This window comes from Eschrichtius robustus, chromosome 11 (genome assembly GCF_028021215.1).
Source record: "Eschrichtius robustus isolate mEscRob2 chromosome 11, mEscRob2.pri, whole genome shotgun sequence".
Lineage (NCBI taxonomy): Eukaryota > Metazoa > Chordata > Mammalia > Artiodactyla > Eschrichtiidae > Eschrichtius > Eschrichtius robustus.
In genome coordinates, this window is record NC_090834.1 from 4,302,209 (window position 1) to 4,321,244 (window position 19,036).

General features: G+C 52.3%; 1 protein-coding gene and 1 pseudogene across 1 annotated transcript in view; one reads left to right on the forward strand and one right to left on the reverse strand.

Annotated features, from left to right (window-relative positions):
* The window catches only part of ST14 (ST14 transmembrane serine protease matriptase), a 40,669-nt gene extending 26,428 nt beyond the window's left edge, over positions 1-14,241 (reverse strand). Inside the window, exon 1 of the mRNA XM_068555139.1 lies at positions 14,161-14,241. Within this exon, the coding sequence (XP_068411240.1) occupies positions 14,161-14,241 (81 nt within the window). The remainder of the gene's footprint in view (positions 1-14,160) is intronic.
* Positions 14,242-15,766: 1,525 nt separating this feature from the next.
* On the forward strand, positions 15,767-16,517 carry LOC137771403 (iron-sulfur cluster assembly 1 homolog, mitochondrial pseudogene; annotated as a pseudogene).
* Positions 16,518-19,036: the final 2,519 nt, after the last annotated feature.

Consider the following 19,036-nt stretch of genomic DNA (forward strand, 5'->3'; position numbering starts at 1 on the left):
AGAGATCATCTTGCCTAACCCAGTCCTTTCACTGATAAGGAGACTGAGGCTGAGAGACAGGGAGTGACCTGTCCAAAGTCACAAAGGGAGTGAATCCAGTAAAGCAGCAAAGCGGGACAAGCCACACCAACCCTCGTCGGGGTTTCACGGATGCACGGGATTGGGTAGCCCCCGGGAGCAGGTGGCAGGGAGCTCCCATCCGTTCGGGCTTAATTGAAAACATAACCTTCTCCCTACACATAACCGTCTCTCTACAGGCTGCAGAGCCAACAAAAGAGGGAGGATGCTGGTGCCTGCCTCCGCCTGTCCTCTCTTTCGTAAAAGTAACACGTTTACAGGTGCACATACAAAACACAGTGTTGTAAAGCAGGTGCTGGCCTACCACAAACAGAGACAGGCCATGCAACTCTCATGGCCTCTTCTCCCTGGCCAGCTCAAGTTAGATCTTGGCTCAAGTCCAGCTCGGACAAGAGAGCAAGGGATGACTTCCTGGAGGACAGACAGGCATCAGGGGTGCACACAGAGTGAAGCCCCAAAGGGACAAAGGGGGAGAACCCAAGGGGTGGGGTGCAGGGGCAAATCAGATCACCACCATCCCCACCCAACTTCCTGGAGGGATAGAGGGAGTACCGTCCAAAAATCCAGGAGGGGAGACGTATAAGCCCTGGAAAATATCATACTTTCTGCTGGTTTAAGCACACTAGTGCGAATGACGCATATCCTCCCCAAGGTCAGTGGTTGTCCAAAAAACTAATTTATAGAAGGTAAAAAGGAAAAGGCATATTTTATTTGATGCTATAGGAAAAACCTTTGTGGTCACCCTACTCCTGTTAAGTACGAAACTCACCAGGGCTGAAAGCTAAATGCTTAGCAAGCAAAACTGTGTCCAAGTCAACCACAGAATCCTCATGCTGGCGAGGACCCTTTACCTGGTTCCCCAAGCGCACACTGATGGCCTGGCACCAGCCACTCGCTCACCAGGGCCCGCTCTTCCACCGGCTCCAGGGACCAGCAGATCCAAAGCCGGAAGGTGGCATTGGCAGCTCAGTGCGGTCCTCATGGGAGAAAAGCTACTGGTAAGTGTTCACGTTTATAAATAGCAAAAACAATACTAACGATCTAAAAGTCTGCACAAGATTTCAGTCAAAGCAGACGGAGAAGAAATAAATCTTCATGCCAGGCTCTCTTTTTAAAGACTGTTCCTCATTTGGCCAAGGTTGGGTGTGATTTGCCGGGAAGGCAGGGGATGAAGCTGAAGACTGAAGAGGTGGCCGAGAGTCCTGGGAGGGGCCACGAAAGGCCCTCACCTGACGTCTGGTGATGTGCTTCTGCAGCAGAGGATCAAGGTCAAGGGACAGAGGTGATGTCACTGGCTGGAGACACCGACCTGAGACGAAGACAAGGGTGGCTGGCTTCATGTGCCACGTCCAACTCTGCCGTGGACTGGTGGCAGGCGCTCTCCGCTCACCGGTTCCGTGACTCGGTGTACCCACCACCAGCTGGGACGGATTTCAATTCCATGATGTCATCCCGCCACCGTGGTCATGAGGACCATAAAATATCCCTGAGATGGTTCAAGCAAGAAAGCACAGTCTCAGCACCTGCAATGGTTTTCCAAGGTGAGGGCCAATTCCACGGCACTTCGAAGATGCTTTTCTTTTCAAGAGGAAAGACAAAGCCAGCATGACTCTCGTGGTCACTCCCCGATGCCAGTTCGAATCAGATCCTGGCCAGAGTCCCCAGAAACTCAGCATGGGCTCAAGGCCACCGGAGACGACAGAGCAAGGAGTGGATTCCAAAACTTTACACTGCGTGTGTCATCCCGGGAGACGCTGAGAACAGTACAACGCGTAGCACTGAGATACCAGGGGTGAAACTGGAGAAAGGCCCCTTCTTCAAGCTGCTGGTTATGAAGGGACCCTGTACTTAGATGGACTCTCTCCAGTTAAGTCAGCACCCACAAAAAAATTCAAGAGGCTGTGGGCAGCGTGCAGCCAATATGCAGGCTCCCAAGGGTGGCGACTTCACCTATCCTGTGGCCACAGCAGTCCTGGCCCAGCGAAATTATGAGCACAGAAAGGACACTTGATTTGCTCATCACAGGATGATCGAAGCAACAAAGGAGAAGGGAAAAGAAACCCATGTCGGAATCCACCCACTCACAAGCCCGGGGCATCTGATCCCAAAAGAAGCCAGATTCTCAAGAAACAGGAAACTCCCATTGATGGTACCACTCCAGCATACTCCAGACTTGCCTAGCCATGAAAAATAACGATAAAAAATAAATAAGAGATGGGACTTCCCTGGTGGTGCAGTGGTTAAGAATCCGCCTGCCAACGCAGGGGATACGGGTTCGATCCCTGGTCCGGGAAGATCCCCCATGCCGCGGAGCAACTAAGCCCGTGTGCCACAACTACTGAGCCTGCGCTCTAAAACCCGCGAGCCACAACTACTGAGCCCATGTGCCACAACTACTGAAGCCCGCATGCCTAGAGCCCATGCTCCGCAACAAGAGAAGTCACCACAATGAGAAGCCTGCGCACCCCAACGAAGAGTAGCCCCCGCTCGCCACAACTAGAGAAAGCCCACGCACAGCAACGAAGACCCAACAGAGTCAAAAAATTAAAAATAAATAATAAAAATAAATTATAAATTAAATAAATAAATAAATAAAAGAAGCACAGTGCTTGCTCAGCATCCAGATTCCCCAGCCCCTCTCCCAGGAGATTCCAATGCAGCACGGCAGGAGCAGAGCCCTGGGGTCCGCAAGTCTAACCTGTGTCCCAGGTCATTCTTGAGAACTAGATTGTGAGAATACGCTGCCGCCTACCATTCCCAGGGGGCTGCTGGCCTGGCTCACCCACCCCCCGCCGCAGTGACAGGAGCCAGCTGGGTCGTGTCAGTTTCAGTCAGCCTATTTTAAGCAACCACCTGGGATGCAAGGTATCTGCGCAAGGCGCTGGACTTGGCTTCTGCGCCCAGGACCTTCCCACGATAGGTTATAAGCATCATCCAGAAGTCCCGGAGGCTGCCAGCAGATTTCTGCAGATACATACTGCCAGCCAAGGCCGGTCAGCTGGTGATGGACTCCCAAAGCCCTCTGCCTTCTTGTTGCTTGACCTCTCACCCTTGCCCTTCAACCTCGTTACTGTCCTCAGCTGCCCCACCTGAAGAAGGACCTGAAGAAGGACCTGGGTGAGGCTGCGGGGCCCTAAGGAGGATCCAGAATTACCTGTAGATCTGTGAGTCCAAGGAGAACAGAAAGCTGACCCAGAGCCAATAGCTCCGACTGAAGGAAATAAAATAACCCAAAACTCTGCACACCTGGTCAGAGCGGGACGGAAAGCCCCAGGGGCCTGACTCAGCCAACCGCGGGCACTGTCGGCCCGGGACCCGGTGGTTCTCTGCCAGCTGGCGTCGAGCTCCTGCAGGTTTCATGTCTGTGTCCCCTCCCGATTCCTGGCACTGCCCAAGCCCCCCCCCCCACCCCCCGGCCCATACCACTGTGGCACTGGCACCACACCACCTGCAACCAGACTCCGTGGATACAAGCCTCGTCTTTCTTTTATGAGGGGTTGGAGTTGGTGGATTTCCACCCCTTCAACACTGGTCTGCGGGTGCTAACCTTGACCCCAGCCAGGAGGCCCCCAAAGCTGTAAGGAAGCAGGAGGCTGGCGCCATCCTGCCACTGAAAGGCTCTGCTCCTGTCACCACCTCCCAAGCCCAGCCTGTCCCTGAGGACACAGCCCAGGGCCAAGCACCTCCAGGAAGCGTTCAAGGACCACCTTGGTCCACAGTCTTTCTCCCTGGGACCTCACCTCCCTCAGACCCTTGGCATCAATGATACCCCCCAGCCACAGAGGGCAGACAGGCAGTCCTAGGAGGTCAGGCTGCCCCACTTTCCTCTTTGTACTGCTTCTCTACCCCGTACCCTCTTCCCTTGACCTTGCCCAGGGTTAGAACCTGACTGATTGATGGGCTGAAGGACTTCTCTCTTCCTAGCCAGAATTAGGTAGCCTACCCAAGGCAGGTGCCAGGACCCAGGCAACTTTCCAGACCTGTGTCCACGCCTAGAAGGGGAGAGAATGCTCAGTCCACACCCCAGGGATCTGCTGATAGCCCCCCAGGCTCTCTGGTGTCAGCCAGCCCGGTCACCTGCTATACCCGATACCGAGGCATCTAAGTTTAGGCCCTCCCGGTCTCACCCTCTCCCAGTCCTCAGTTAAATGCTCCCCCAGGGCACAACCTCTTTTGTAATTCCAACCAGAGAATTCCATCTCAGATGGGCTCCAAGATTGTGTAACAGAGCAGCACCCCCAAACCCAGCCAGTCTCTTTGATCCCACAAACTTTGCACCTGCCCTGTCTTTTCTGGCCAGAGGCCGTCTTCCTGGGGCAGCCACGCCCCTTTCTCCTGCCCCCGTCACCTGACCGGGAGCAGAAGTATCTGCCCGCAGGGGCACAACCACGCAGGTTCCCCCAGAAGCTAAACCGGAGAGACTAAACAAGGAACCAAGAAACAAGACTAAGAAACTAAGAAACGAGAAACTAAACAAGAAAGAAACTAAACAAGACAGAGGTGAAGGCAGTACCGTGTAACTTCTTTTCATCCTTCTTCTTGACTTTTCACCAAGCCCACATTCCGATTTCATGGGCTAGTGCTTTTTCTAGCTATTGACATTTTTGCTGAGATCACTGTAAATTCAAATGCAGTTGTAAGAAATAATACCAAGATCCCTTGTACACTTTGCCCAGTTTCCCTCAGTGGTGACATCTCGTAAGACTACATTATAACACCACAATATTGATATAACCCACAGATCTGATTCAGAGTTCCCATTTTACTTGTACTCTTTTGTGTGTAACTATTAAGTTCCATACGATTTAATCACTGGTGTATGTTCCTGTAACCACCAAGAGTCAAGATTCTGAACAGTTCCAACGCAAGGATCCCTCCCACTTCCCTTCTGCCCCGCCAGCCACTAGCCTAAAACTGTCCTTTCAAAAATGTTAGATAATCCCTCGTCCGGGAAGATCCCACATGCCACAGAGCAACTAAGCCCTCGCACCACAACTACTGAGCCTGTGCTCTAGAGCCCGTGCTCCGCAACAAGAGAAGCCACCACAATGAGAAGCCCGCGCACGGCAACGAAGAGTAGCCCCCACTCGCTGCAACCAGAGAAAGCTGGCGTGCAGCCGCGAAGACCCAACGCAGCCAAAAATAAATAAATAAATGAATAAATAAATAAATAAATAAATAAATAAATTTTTTTTAAAATGTTATATAAATGGATCACCCAGTATAGAATTTTTTGGGATTGCTGGCTTTTTTCACTCAGCAAAATTCCCTGGAGCATCGTGCATCAATGCTTTGCTCCTTTTTATTGCTGAGTAGTATTCCATGGTACCTTTTAGCCTTTTTTAATGGCTGCCTTGCTGGACCCAGGGATCTGAAGAAGTTAGTGGAAACACCCAAAGCACACCAGCCTCCAGGAATTGACTATGTTCAGAAACGCCTCTTCCACCTTTTCAGTAGCTCCCAGGAATGTTCACTCAGCTACAAATCTAGCTGTTTGGGAGAAAGCACTGAATATGCAAACAAGAAAGCCCCGTCGCCAGGGGAGGGCGCCTGGAGGCCCCAATCCACAATTACAACCTGTGCACAGAAGTCAAAGGACGGGAGAGAGGAGAGAACTGTGTCCTTGGAATCGGATTCTCAGAGCCGAAACAGTTTAGACGTCATTGCATCTCCGTCCTCCCAGGGCCACCCTTTCTGGGGCAAAGAGTATTTTCAGTTAGGGCAAGCGTTACAAAGTTCTCCCTTCCCCCGAGGGTGATTGGCATCACAATAGCTCCGCACATTAGCATTGAGACAGAACCAGCCTAATTCCTCCAGCTCAGGGAGGCTCCTGAAATACTCTTCTGGGTCTGCTCTTTCTCTGGCTAAAATGCTCAACTCAACGGTTCAAAGTGTTTTCTGAACCTCTGGCCATCTGCACAGCAGCAACATTCCCGTTCAGACACGGAACCCAGAATTCAACAGCATAATCCAAACAGGGCCTGCCCAGCAAGGTCCCCATGAGGGCTGTTCGTCAATTTCCTCCCTCATTCCGCCATCACTCTGTTTCCATCAATTGTCCAATAACACAGTCAATTAGCACACACAAATAATACAAATAAAATAATAATAATACAGAATGACAGATCCACCTGATGAAAGTTTACACAGCAAGAGCGGTGTTTCAAAGAGTAGGAAATAACATGGAAAAACTCTCTAAGATACAATATTAAATGAAAAAAAAAAAAAAAGTCAAATTGTTGGGCACTTCCCACCCTTCCAGACTCAGCTTAGGTGTCTCCTCTGAGATGCTCCCAAGGAAAGCCCCAGCCCCACCATTTTAGTGGGGTGACATCCTCCAGTTTCCCGATCACCCCAAACATACCCGCATCCCAGTCTCTCAGTCCCTCAAAGTCAATCATCTGCTCCTTAAGGATGGGGGAGCGGAGAGGGGGCTGCGTCTTGCCCCACAATCTTAGCATGGGTTAAGATTTGTAATAAACGTGTGATGAATTAATTCATTACAACCCTGTCTTTAGCTGCACAATAGGAATGACATCATGATTCCATATGGGGAAGAATACGTGTACACATATATATTAATATCCACATTAAGTATTAGTCCATGCATAGAAGACTGTGGGATAATAGAAACCAAACTATTTATAGGGGTTATAAAACCTGCGGAAGAGAATTTCAGAGGAATTTCACTGTGTGTATTTCTGTATTGCTCAAACTTTAAAAAGTCCTTTCCTGGCTTCCCTGGTGGCGCAGTGGTTGAGAGTCTGCCTGCCAATGCAGGGGACACGGGTTCGAGCCCTGGTCTGGGAAGATCCCACATGCCGCGGAGCTACTAGGCCCGTGAGCCACAACTACTGAGCCTGCGCGTCTGGAGCCTGTGCTCCGCAACAAGAGAGGCCGCGATAGTGAGAGGCCCGCGCACCGCGATGAAGAGTGGCCCCCGCTTGCCGCAACTACAGAAAGCCCTCACGCAGAAACGAAGACCCAACACAGCCAAAAATAAATAAATAAATAAAATTTAAAAATAATAATAAAATAAAAAGTCCTTTCCTAACTTTAATAATCAGAAAAAAGAAAGCAACTTTTTTTAGAAAATATGCATAGGCAATACCAAGTTATTAAAATGTCTCTCTAGGGAATTCCCTGGTGGTCCAGTGATTAGGACTCCGCATTTTCACTGCTGAGGGCCCGGGTTCAATCCCTGGTCCGGGAACTAAGATCCCGCATGCCTCGTGGGTACAGCCAAAAAAAAATAGTATAAACAAATAAAAATATCGGGGAGGGGGAAAAGTTTTTACTTTACATTTTAGGGAGCCCCATTACATGCCTGGCTTCGTCAGCTCAAAATTCTGGATCTGCTGCGGTGCCCTGTTCACCCCTCTGACTCCTCACGTCCCAGCTGTGGGAGGATGGAGGCTTTGCGTCTGCTGTCAGGGTGGCGCTCTTACCCCTAAGGCAGCCGGACACAGTGCTATTCTCAGCAGTCTCTCCTGCAGGCAGCCCAGGTCCTTCTGACTCATGATTAAGTCATCCGAGGTACTGGCCTTTCCCTCCCACTAGGGTGTCATCGACAGAGCTGAGAAGCAAACCTCCAAGACTTCATCAGAGTTGCTACTAGATAAGAAATGACACAGGGCTTCGATAGTGGCGCAGTGGTTAAGAATCCGCCTGCCAATGCAGGGGACACAGGTTCAAGCCCTGGTCCGGGAAGATCCCACATGCCGCGGAGCAACTAAGCCCATGTGCCACAACTGCTGACATTGCGCTCTAGAGCCCGCGAGCCACAACTACTGAGCCTATGTGCCACAACTACTGAAGCCCGCATGCCTAGAGCCCGTGCTCCGCAACAAGAGAAGCCACCGCAATGAGAAGCCCGGGCACCGCAACGAAAAGCATCCTCTGCTCCCCGCAACTAGAGAAAGCCCGCGCGCAGCAACGAAGACCCAACGCAGCCAAAAATAAATAAATAAAATAAATTAATTTATAAAAAAAGAAAAAAAAAGAAATGACACAGGAGGGAATCAGGGGCAGCCCCGAGGCCACCGCCCCAAAGGACTTGGATGCACGGGGGGACCCTCGTAGGCCCAGCTGCTCAGCCAGACACCACCCTCCAGACCAGACTCTCCTCCAGTCCCCGGCCCTCCAGCGTGACCATCAGATAGGAGGCTGATATGCCTTCCAGAATATAAACAGTACATGTACAGGAACACACTAGATAAAACCCATGCATGTGGCAAAGACTGGAAAGAGTCATGCAAAACGTAAACAACCTGATGAGTCCCGTTATGATTTTTAGTTGTGTGTGTAGTAAAAACAAAGCTACATTTTTCAAAGCCTGTTGAAATCCCATCTCCAGCCGGTCTCCTGGTCTATCAGGTGAGTAACCTCATCAAGAGAAGAAACCAGACGAGTTTGGTGTGAGAGGTCTTTAGTGGATTCGTGTTGGCACCTGGTTCTCAGTACTCTGTTGAACGATGTGTCCTAGGATTTTGCTGGGGATGTGCATCAATCACCCTGTCTCTGGAATACAACTGTACAATGGTTTTGCGGTTAAGGCTATAAGCTTTGAAGTTGCACAGATCTAGGTTTGAACTCTTGCTGTGCCTCTGCCTTTGGGGCATTATGCAAGCCCTCTGAATCTCAGTGCTGTCATCTGTAAACTAGGCGTTTTTCGCGTATAGTTGCTGTGAGGATAAAGAAAGAGAATAAATTGAAGTCCTCATATTTAGTGATGGGTAGCAATGATTGTCATCATATTCTTCTCCATCTTTTCACCATCATCACCACCAACTCAGAGAGACAAAGGATCCAAGATTCTGACTGGTTAGCCAACTATCACAAGGGTTCTAAAGGTTCTGTTGCTAAGCCTGGACAGAATAAGCAAATTCTGAAAATATGAGATTCCAAGACAGAATTTTCATAGGAATCTGCTTCTAGAAAAGTTCTTAGTGGGACTTCGCTGGTGGCTCAGTGGTTAAGGCTCCACGCTCCCAATGCAGGGGGCCCGGGTTCGATCCCTGGTCAGGGAAATAGATCCCACATGCTGCAACTAAAGATCCCGCGTGCCACAACTAAGACCCGGTGCAACCAAATAAATAAATAAATAAATATTAAAAAGAAAAAAAGAAAAAAAAATTTCTTAGCAAAGAAAAAAGGGCAATTACTGCCCATGAGCTCTGAGCAAACCCCAAATACCCTTCTCACCTCTGCCAGCCAGGGTGAGAATCTTGGAAGTTCCCATTTCCCATTTCTATACTACCAAATGGTTATTATAAATGTGCTAAGCCCCAGGCATTTCAGAAAATCCCAAGTAGAAAAAATCCATTTTCTTACGAAATCAAACCAACTCTTACCCTTAGTAATTCTTCCCTTCCTGAGCCCACTGGGCTGCCAGCCCTGCCTTGCACTGCAGCAGTCCAAGTAAAATATAGTGAAGCCAGACGGCCTGAGTTCAAATCCTGATCTCACCACTGTTTCGCTGTGACCTTAGGCAAGTTACTTAGCCTCTCTGTGCTACACTTTCCTCACCTATAAAAGGATAATAATAGTCTTACTCTAAGAGGTACAACACCAATACACGGTACATGCTCAATAAACCCAGCGATGATTATCAGTATTCTAAACGCTCCAGTAGTAGCCAGTGAGCAAGGTCAGAAGCCACATCTTTGGGACCTGGGCTCCTTGGAGGCTTGTCACACCCTCACTCCTCTTCCAAGAACAGACTTTCTCTCTTAGGAGAGACAGGAGCCAACAGCCTGGGCAGAACCACAGGCCAGAGAACGAGCTGGCAGCAGGGGACTCCAGAACCACGGCGGCCACAGGCCGCAGCTAGCAGTGAGAGGCCCAGGTTGGGAAGCCTGTGGTGAGATGCGCCCTCACCAAGGAGCCGGCTCTGGACAGACCCACGCCCGAGTGATTCCCAGGGGTAGCAGGCGACGTGGGCTTCCTCCTTGGGCAGCTGTCAAGCTAGTGTTGTCTTCTCTTACCCTCAGTTTTCCCGTGTCCTAAACGAGGGCCACGGATTTCCAAGTCCTCCCAGGACTGAGGTGGAGGGAAGGGTGTTATAAGGCCCGCAGGCTTCCTGTCCATTCACAGCACCCAGGTCCCTGTCTTAGTTCCCACTGCTTACCAGCGCCCCTGCTCTCTCCTCACCCCTGCACACAGCTCCCAGCACAGGGCCTTCCCCTTCCGGAGAGGCCAGCACAGGCTCAAAGAACCGAGAAAGGAAGAAGTGCTTGAAGTTCTGTTTTGTGTGGTAGGAGGGAGAAAGGGATGTGTAGCCGGTCTTAGCACCCATTTCCCTTTCACAGGAGGACCTTCCTCATAGAGGCCAAGTAAAGGGAGAGAAATGGAAACTGAAGAGGGTTTGCATGGCTGGGATGCTATTCCCCAGCACCCCTCGAAGACACTCCCTGTGCTCAGCAGGTAGGCCGCACACCTGCGCAATTAGCATCCTGACAACCTGGGTTCTCAGCCTCTTCCCATGCATCCTGCTGATTCGACATCACCTTACAGTTTGTCTTGAGGCTTTTCCAACTCAGAAATTCAAACTGTGTGACTTGTACACGAGGCTGCAACTCACGAAGGGCTTTCATGTAAGGTATCCCCTTTAATCTTTGCAAAAAACCTGTAACATATATATCATCTCCATTTTATAGCCACAGAAACTGAGGCATAGAGAGATTAGGTAACATCTCTGAGATCACCTGGCGGGAAAGCGGCAGCACCAGGTCTTGGCTCCATGTTGGATACTCCTGTCACCACATCACAGATGGTTCTGGCCACAATTCACCCACCCTGGCCCTTCGAGCCTGGGTTAGACATCCCTCCTAAGTGGCCCGCGGGCTTCTCCAGAACCCAGTCCTTATCATGCAGAACTCAACTCCCTGAAGGCAGGGACTGTGTGACTGGGCTCTTTCTCAGGGCTATTGCCCAGCACCTGGCACATGCTCCATCGGTGGGCACCTAATAAATAGCTATTATGTGGATGAGTGAATGTTTGACCAATTAACAAAGAGATGAGACTCTGAATAGCCAGAGCTGCACAGCCTGGCCCCTACGACCTCTGATTTTGATCCCACCACATCTGACTTCTCAATCCTGGTCTCTGCTTGCCGAGGAGATACTGAGTCTTTCCCAGGGCAATGCTGACTTGAGGAGGAACCAAGAGCTCCTTCGAAGCAGCTTCCTAGCCACCATCAAAGGTTCAGCAGGGGCCAGGACACCCGGTGAGGCAGGCTTCCCACTTCTCATTAACAGCCACAAGAACTGGCATCTGTGCCCCTGCTCTCATGCAGGCAGGGCTCACACAGTCCCCAGACACGACACATACATCAGGGCTCCGGAGACGATGGGGAACACAGAGGTGGCCACTTCCCACTAAATAGGAACAGGTAGAAGTGGGGCAGGGGCCAGAGTCATCAGCCTTGGGAAGGAGGCAGCCAGGTACAAGCACCATCAAACAGAATCCTTCTCCAGCCACGCAGGGATGGAAGAGGCCAGGAGCAAGGAACTCAAAAGCAGCAGTGCCCCTGTGAGGCCCAGCAGGACCCAGCCAGGCCCTGCTAATGCCAAGGACAAACCCAGGGACAGCAGCTGCCCCTCCCAGTCAGAAGACGAGTCAAGGGAGAGCCTGCAGACCCTGACTGCAAACACCGCAGGGTGACCCAGAGGCTGAGAGCTCTGGGAAAGCACGGAGTGGAGGGGCACATTTGAAGACTTCCTGGAGAGACAGACAGGAGCTCTGGGCACAGCAGGCTACTTCCTCCAGGACAGTGAGTCACGTCTAACGTTCGCACACAACTCTCAGCGTGGGTCTCAAGAGGGGAAGCTCCTTAAGGGAAACAACCATATCTTTTTTTTTTTTCCTCTCTCTCTTAATATCTTTTTTTTTTTTAAACATCTTTATTGAAGTATAATTGCTTCACAATGGTGTGTTAGTTTCTGCTTTATAACAAAGTGAATCAGCTACACATATACACACGTTCCCATATCTCCTCCCTCCCGCATCTCCCTCCCTCCCACCCTCCCCATCATCAAAAAATCTACAAACAGTAAATGCTGGAGAGGGTGTGGAGAAAAGGGAACACTCTTGCACTGTTGGTGGGAATGTAAATTGATACAGCCACTATGGAGAACAGTATGGAGGTTCCTTAAAAAACTAAAAATAGAACTACCATATGACCCAGCAATCCCACTACTGGGCATATACCCTGAGAAAACCATAATTCAAAAAGAGTCATGTACCAAAATGTTCATTGCAGCTCTATTTACAATAGCCAGGACATGGAAGAAACAACCATATCTTATTTGCCTTTGAGAGCCCAGCTCAGGACGAGGTACAGACTGGGTTCAATGGAGCTTGGCAGGAGAAAAGACAGAGTGACCCATGCGGGGGAAAACGGCAGAAACGGAGTGGAAGGAAGAGCCCAGAGGAGACTGGATGAGCTTCAGGGCAGGTGAGAAATGAGCAGGGACCAAGGGGGAAGGAAGCGAGGGCTGACGGGTGGCAGCTCCGTGGGAGCTCAGAGGACGGTGTGCAGCGCGGGCGGTGAGAGGCGAATCCAGGAAGACCCAGCTCTCCCAGTGTCAGCAGGAGACAGTCCCAGGAAGGGGAGTGAGGAAGAACAAGTGAGGTGGAGGGAGGGAAGAAAAACAGTCCTGAAACAACAAACACCAAACAGCAGGCCCTCTGCTGAGGAGGCAGGAGTCGAGAGCCCCAGTAGGCAATTATCAGGGATTCACAAACATGGCAATTACGGAAAGGAAACAGAAGCCACAGAAGACGGCCACCCAGCTGCATCCACCTCCCGCAGGGCAGACACTCAGTGGGAACACAGACCTCAGCCTCCAGACTGCTGCTGAGTCCACACTTCCTTCCGCAAAGGGGGTGGAAAAGTGGAGAAGACAAGAGTGCCCAGCCTCAGTTGCTATTTGTGGTTCAGGGAACCACGGCAGCCCCAGAATCTGGCCTTCTGCAAGCTCCCTCAGTCAGGATGCCACTTGGAGAAAGGGACTGATTTGAGAGACCTCCAAAATCTGGCCTGGCATGGGAGCAACGGCTGTAGTGCGGGGTAGCAGAGGAGCTTACTGACCCCAGGATCCCGGGGGGAAAGGGAGAGGCAGACCATCCATTGCTCCCTCCTGAAACAGCCCCTGCCTCTCAGCGCCCACTCAGTGTGCGGGCCTTCCAGGACACCAGGGTCCCCGCTGGCAGAGAGGTGGAGCCCTGGCTACTAGTTTTGCCTGGGCACTGCCACCTAGGTGCAGCCATCAATAAAGCAGCTAACAACCCATTCCCGCCTCTCTACGGTAAGACAATGTTCGTTTTTAAGATCTTTTAAGATGTCCTTGTTCTTTCTGCCAAACGAGAGCTTCCTGCTTCAGTGTCTCCAAAAAGCTCAAGACGCAGGTTCTCACATCTTGTCCCACAGAGTTACCTTCCCAAAGGGCTCCACGCCCCCCTCGGAGAAGCCCAAGCAAGCCCCACCTTGGAGTCCTAAGCTCCAGGCTCCATGGCAACCGAAGCTCTGGTCTCCCAGTTGCCCTCTGCACAGGTCCTCTACTGCCTTCTGACCAGCAAGACAAAAACAAATTCCTGCAGAAGCGGAGGACGCTAGGACTCCAAAGCCCCCTGGAAACATCCCTTCCCCGGCCCGAATCACCCACTCAGAGCCTGCGCCGCTGCTTCCTTTCCCGATGTGCACGGACAGCGCGGAGTTCTTCAGGGACCGAGATGAGCCCGCTTCCAGGCCAGGGAAAGGCCCGAGGGGCAGGAGGGCCGGGACAGGGGACCGCGGGACCGCCGGAACCGGGGCGGGCGCCGCGAGGCTGGAACCGAAGGTCCGGCCGGGAGCCCGCCGAGCAGGAAATTCCACCTGTCGGGTCGGCGCCGCGGCCACAAACCGGCAGCGTAGCGGCTCCCTTGGCCGAGAGGAGCGCGGTGCTGCCCGCCCCCTGGGACCCCCGGCCCCCAGCCCCCGGGCCCGCCGGCCCCCGGCCCCCCCAGGCCCCCGGCCGCGGACCCCCGCGCGTCCCGCCCCGAAGGCGCCCGCGCCGCTCGCGCCGCCCGCGCTCGCCCACCTCCGGCCGCGAGGTGTACTTGAGTCCCGCGCCGAGGCCCCCGGCGCCGCCTGTGGCCCTGCGCGCCCGCTCGCTCTTCATGGTCCCGGAGGCCGTGCGGCTCAGGCCATCGCCGCGGGGCCGGGGCGCGGAGCGGGCCTGGTTCCGGTCTCAGGCCCAGCGCTCCGACCGCAGAGGATCTGCCGGGCCCTTCCTGTCGCGCACAGGTAGTTTCAGGGTGGGGCTCCCGGGCAGCCCCGCCCGCCGCGCCGCCGCACCTTCCCTGGCCCGGGCCCTCCCCCTCCCCCTCCCCCTCCCCTCCCCCCTCCCCCCCCGTTCCCCTTCCCCTCCCCCCTCCCCTCCCCTCCCCTCCCCCACCCCCATCCCGCCGGGCTCGGGACCGCCTCCTCCCCTCGGGAAGCGGGAAAGCGAGGCCACCGCCTGAACGTGGTGGAAGGGCTGGTGGCCACCTGACTGGGAGTGGCCCTCGGTCCGCGCTGTGCCTCTGCACGGAACAGGCGGGCGGGAAGGACCGAACAGCAACTGCGAAACTTAATCCCTCCCCCCCTCCCCCCACCCCCCGCCCTCCTCCTCGAGTAGAAGTGGCCCTTCCCGCTGGAAGACGACCTCCCCGCCGCCTCCTAGAGGCCCACCTTGGTTTCTTTCCCTCCCTCCCCCCTGCATCTTCAATCTCTCCCCACCTTGCTCCACATCCAGGTCTCAGTTATAACCCCTCCAAACCCAAACAAAACCCAGAACCGCCCCTGGCTCAGCCTCCCGCTCTGGCCACTGCCCTCCTCTCGCTCCAGGCCAGCAGCTGCCTCTTCTGCCGCTAGGAGGGCCGCGCTGTGGCCGAGTCCAGCTCCCCCTGAGTTCCTCAACCCAGTGCCCTCTTACCTGTCCCCAGCCTCCCTCACCCATTTGCAGCATCCGATACCGATTGATCCCGTCCTCAAATGCCCGCCTTCCCTGGATTCCGGTCCTACCTTCTGGCCCCTAAATGTCAAGGTTCCCAAAGCTCTCTCTCTTCAGCCTCCTCCTTTTTTTCTCTACACTTTCTTGGCAACTCATCTTGTGGCTTCAAGTAAGTAAATCTGCCTTCCTAGCATTGGCATCATGAAGGAGTGCCACTTCGGCATTCACAGTTGCTTGGGAACTTCTCCATTTGTGTTCTACTGGCGTTAGAGAGTCAACAAATATCATTGGGCACATATTATATGCTAAGTACTGTTCTGGGTGCTGGGAAACAAGAGTAAACAAAATAAAAACCCCTGCTTTGCATCAGCAAGCCCTGAACTTCCTTCCCAGCCTTGCCATCTTGCACTGTTTTCTCCATTTATAATATTACTGTTCTCCTAGGCTCAAAACCGTGGAATCGCCTTTGACTCTGCAGCCCCCTTGCATCTCATACCTAATTCGTTCCAGACCTGAGCAAGTCTTTCTCTTCAGTAGCTGATGTGTACCACCTCTCTTTCCTCCCCATTCAGAAGACCCCACTTCAAGCTCTTATCACCCTTTGCCTGGATTAGTATAAGAAGCAAATGGAGAATGTGCCCACCTTGTCCATGGAGAGAGGCTGAGGTGGCCAAGCTCTGGCCCGAGGCCCCGGGGCGCCAGGGCAGCGAGGATGTCGGCTTTGTTAGTCGAGGCCACTGTGCAGGCTGTGAGCCAGAGGAAGCTGCAGCCCACCCGGGCCACCCTCACCCTGATCCCATCAGCAGTAGACAAGATAGAACAACTTCTGAAAGATAAGCCTGAACACGTAGGTGTGAAAGTTGGTGTCCAAACCAAGGGTTGTAATGGCCTTTGCTACCTGCTAGAATATACGAAGACAGGGAAACTCTGACTAGGAGGTCGTTCAAGATGGTGTCAGCATGTTCATCGAGAAGAAAGCACAGTGTATACTTCTAGAAACAGAAATGGACTGTGTTGAAGACAAATGATCCAGTGAGCTTGTGTTCAACAACCCACACATCAGGGCTTCCCTGGTGGCGCAGTGGTTAAGAATCCGCCTGCCAATGCAGGGGACGCGGGTTCGATCTCTGGTCCGGGAAGATCCCACACGCCGCGGAGCAACTAAGTCCGTGCGCCACAGCTACTGAGCCCACACGCCACAACTACTGAAGCCCGCGCGCCTAGAGCCCCTGCTCCGCAACAAGAGAAGCCACCGCAATGAGAAGCCTGCGCACAGCAAGGAAGACCCAGAGCAGCCAAAAACAAATAAATAAAAATAAGTAAATTTATTTTTAAAAAAAACAAACCTCAAAGGAACATGTGCCTGTGGAGAAAGCATTAACGTTAGACTTCTCAGGACTACTCGGGCTGTAGGCCCCAGGAGAGTTGTGGAAGCTCTAGGGCTTATTGAAGAAATCATGTGACTGTCACGTGCTTAAGGTTTGTAATGCCTGGCTGCCTTACAAGGAAAGTAAAGTGGTGCGTTTAGAAAAAATAATAATAATAAGCAACTGGCTCTCCTGCCTCCAGTTTGCCACCCTCTGACCTCTCCGGCACACGGCAATCAGGTTACTCATCCTAAACCACAGCTCCTGTAAAACCTGCAGTGTCTCCTGGATCAAATCCAACTTCCTTGCCTGGCTCTCACAGCGTGACCTGTCTTCCTTTGCAAACTTGCCTCCCGGCAGTCCTACTAGGACCCCTTTTCTGCAGCCAGACTTCCCCACATTTGCACCTTTCCTAAAGCTTCTCACCCGCTGGGAAGCCCTTCCCCTTCACAAGCATCTCTGCACATTGGGACAAAGTCGCTTGCACAACACTAGTCATTCATGTTCTTCATCGAGTATTTCCAGCTCTCTGCCTTCTGGGCACAGGCTAGGATGTGAAGTTAGGTGTGGCCCTATGGCTAACTGTGGGCAGGGAAGTGGCAAATGGCAAATGATACACACCTCCTCCAGGTAGGAGCATGAAGAGGCAATGCACAATCCCCATGACTTCTCTCCCTGGCTAGGCGATCCTGGAAGCACACGCTGAGATAAGACAAGACCCCTATTACCCTGCAGCCCTAGGTGGCTGCAGTGAGCAGAGACTTCTGCTGATGTGCATTTGATACGTAGCATCAATGAGAAGTTAGCTTTTGGGATGTTAAGCTACTGAGAGTCGAGGTTTGTTTGTTATTGCAGCAAGTCTAGCCCATCCAGATTGATACACTACTTCCTCCATGAGGTTTTCCTTCCCTCTAAACCAGAACTAGGTCTGTTTATACCTATACTATGGAATTTATCGCCTTTTCTTTGCATTTCTGTCAATGTCTTATGCACCTTTGAGTCCTCAGAGCCTAGCACACTGACTGGCACTATCCCCTGAATAAATAGAAAATAAGTCTGCCCCTTCCATCATATGAAGCATTCCAAAGCTAAATAGAAGATATCAGACAATAATTTTCTGCGTATTGTGACAAAGTCACCTACGGAATTTTGTAGGTACTACCTTGGTACCGCAGTCACCAATGACACGATACCCTTCAATTAGTGTAGATGATGGAAAGTAAGCTGGATCCAAAGTAACATAAAGGAGAGGCATTCATGGCACTAAAACCTGCTGCCCTGCTACAAAAGGAGTGTCTCGTATCATCTCCCAGGTTCCTAGAGCATCCCCTTTTATCTCATGGAGCTGTGAACGCCTTGCACGTAGAAGGCACTCAGTGCTGTCATTTGAATGCAAAGCACATGCCGTGCATTTACTGCGATTGCAGACTAGGAGGAGGTGATGCACGCCAAGACCCTCCCCCGACATCGTGTCACGTCAGCTTACTGAGTGCACACCAAGCGTGTGACAGAGGAAGAAGTATAACCACGTGTCCTGACATTAAACCCATGACATATGAGGTCAGTGATTTTATTCCTAAATTGTAAGTGAAGAAACCCAAGAGCAGAAGCCCGAGCTTCTTTTTTTGTTTGTTTGTTTGTTTTTAATATTTATTATTTTGGCTGCGCCGGGTCTTAGTTGCGGGCATGCGAACTCTTACTTGTGGCATGCGTGCGGGATCTAGTTCCCCGACCAGGGGTCGAACCCGGGCCCCCTGCCTTGGGAGCGCGGAGTCTTAGCCACTGGACCCCCAGGGAAGTCCCCTGAGCTTCGTAATATGCTGACATGCTCACCAGCTTCGTGGCCTCATTCTTCCCTGCAGCCACATTTAGAGAGCTCTTATGTGGACCAGGAAAATCAAAACGCCCTGGAGTGCAAGCTCTAATTGAGGAGAGTACCAGATTCTGGAAGTACTGAGGAAGGAGAGATTAACTATGCCTGTGAAAGCTCCACAGAAGTGGCATTTCAGCTGAATTTGGATTTCACCGAGAGAAGGAGAAAAGGGGTGGGGGGGTGATGTGGGAAAGATGCCAGGCAGATGCAGTATTGCTGTCAAGGCCAGGGGCGTGGGTGGGCGTCATACAGGGGGGAAGGCAGAATTTCCTCGTGGCCACTAAACAGCTGGTATTTAGAAAGTGCGTGTTTACCTTCCCCTGGGGAGTAGGTGTCAGGTATACAAATCTTGTTCTAGAAGATTAAGATACATTCACGGATGACGGCTCCCTCACTGGTTCACCCTGCTCTCCGCTCATTCCAAACCTCTCCCACACCGCTTGTCTGCGGACGGGTCCTCTCGGGAGCGGGATTTGCCTGCAGGCCTGGAGTGATCTGCTTCGCCTGGGTTTGCTCCCCTTCTCACCAACTTGGGCAGCAGCAGAGCTCGGTGACTTGAAACTTGGGCTGGGTCTGCCTGACGCGGCGGCCACAATCCCTCCCATGTCATCGCCAGTCGAAGCCAGTGTCTTTCAGCCTGTGGTCAGTCCACTAAGTGGCTCTGGCCCCAAGGACATTGGGGCAGTCGGAGTGGCCTTCTGAGGGGCCCCCAGCGGACAGAGTCCTGGGGTCAAGAAGAGAA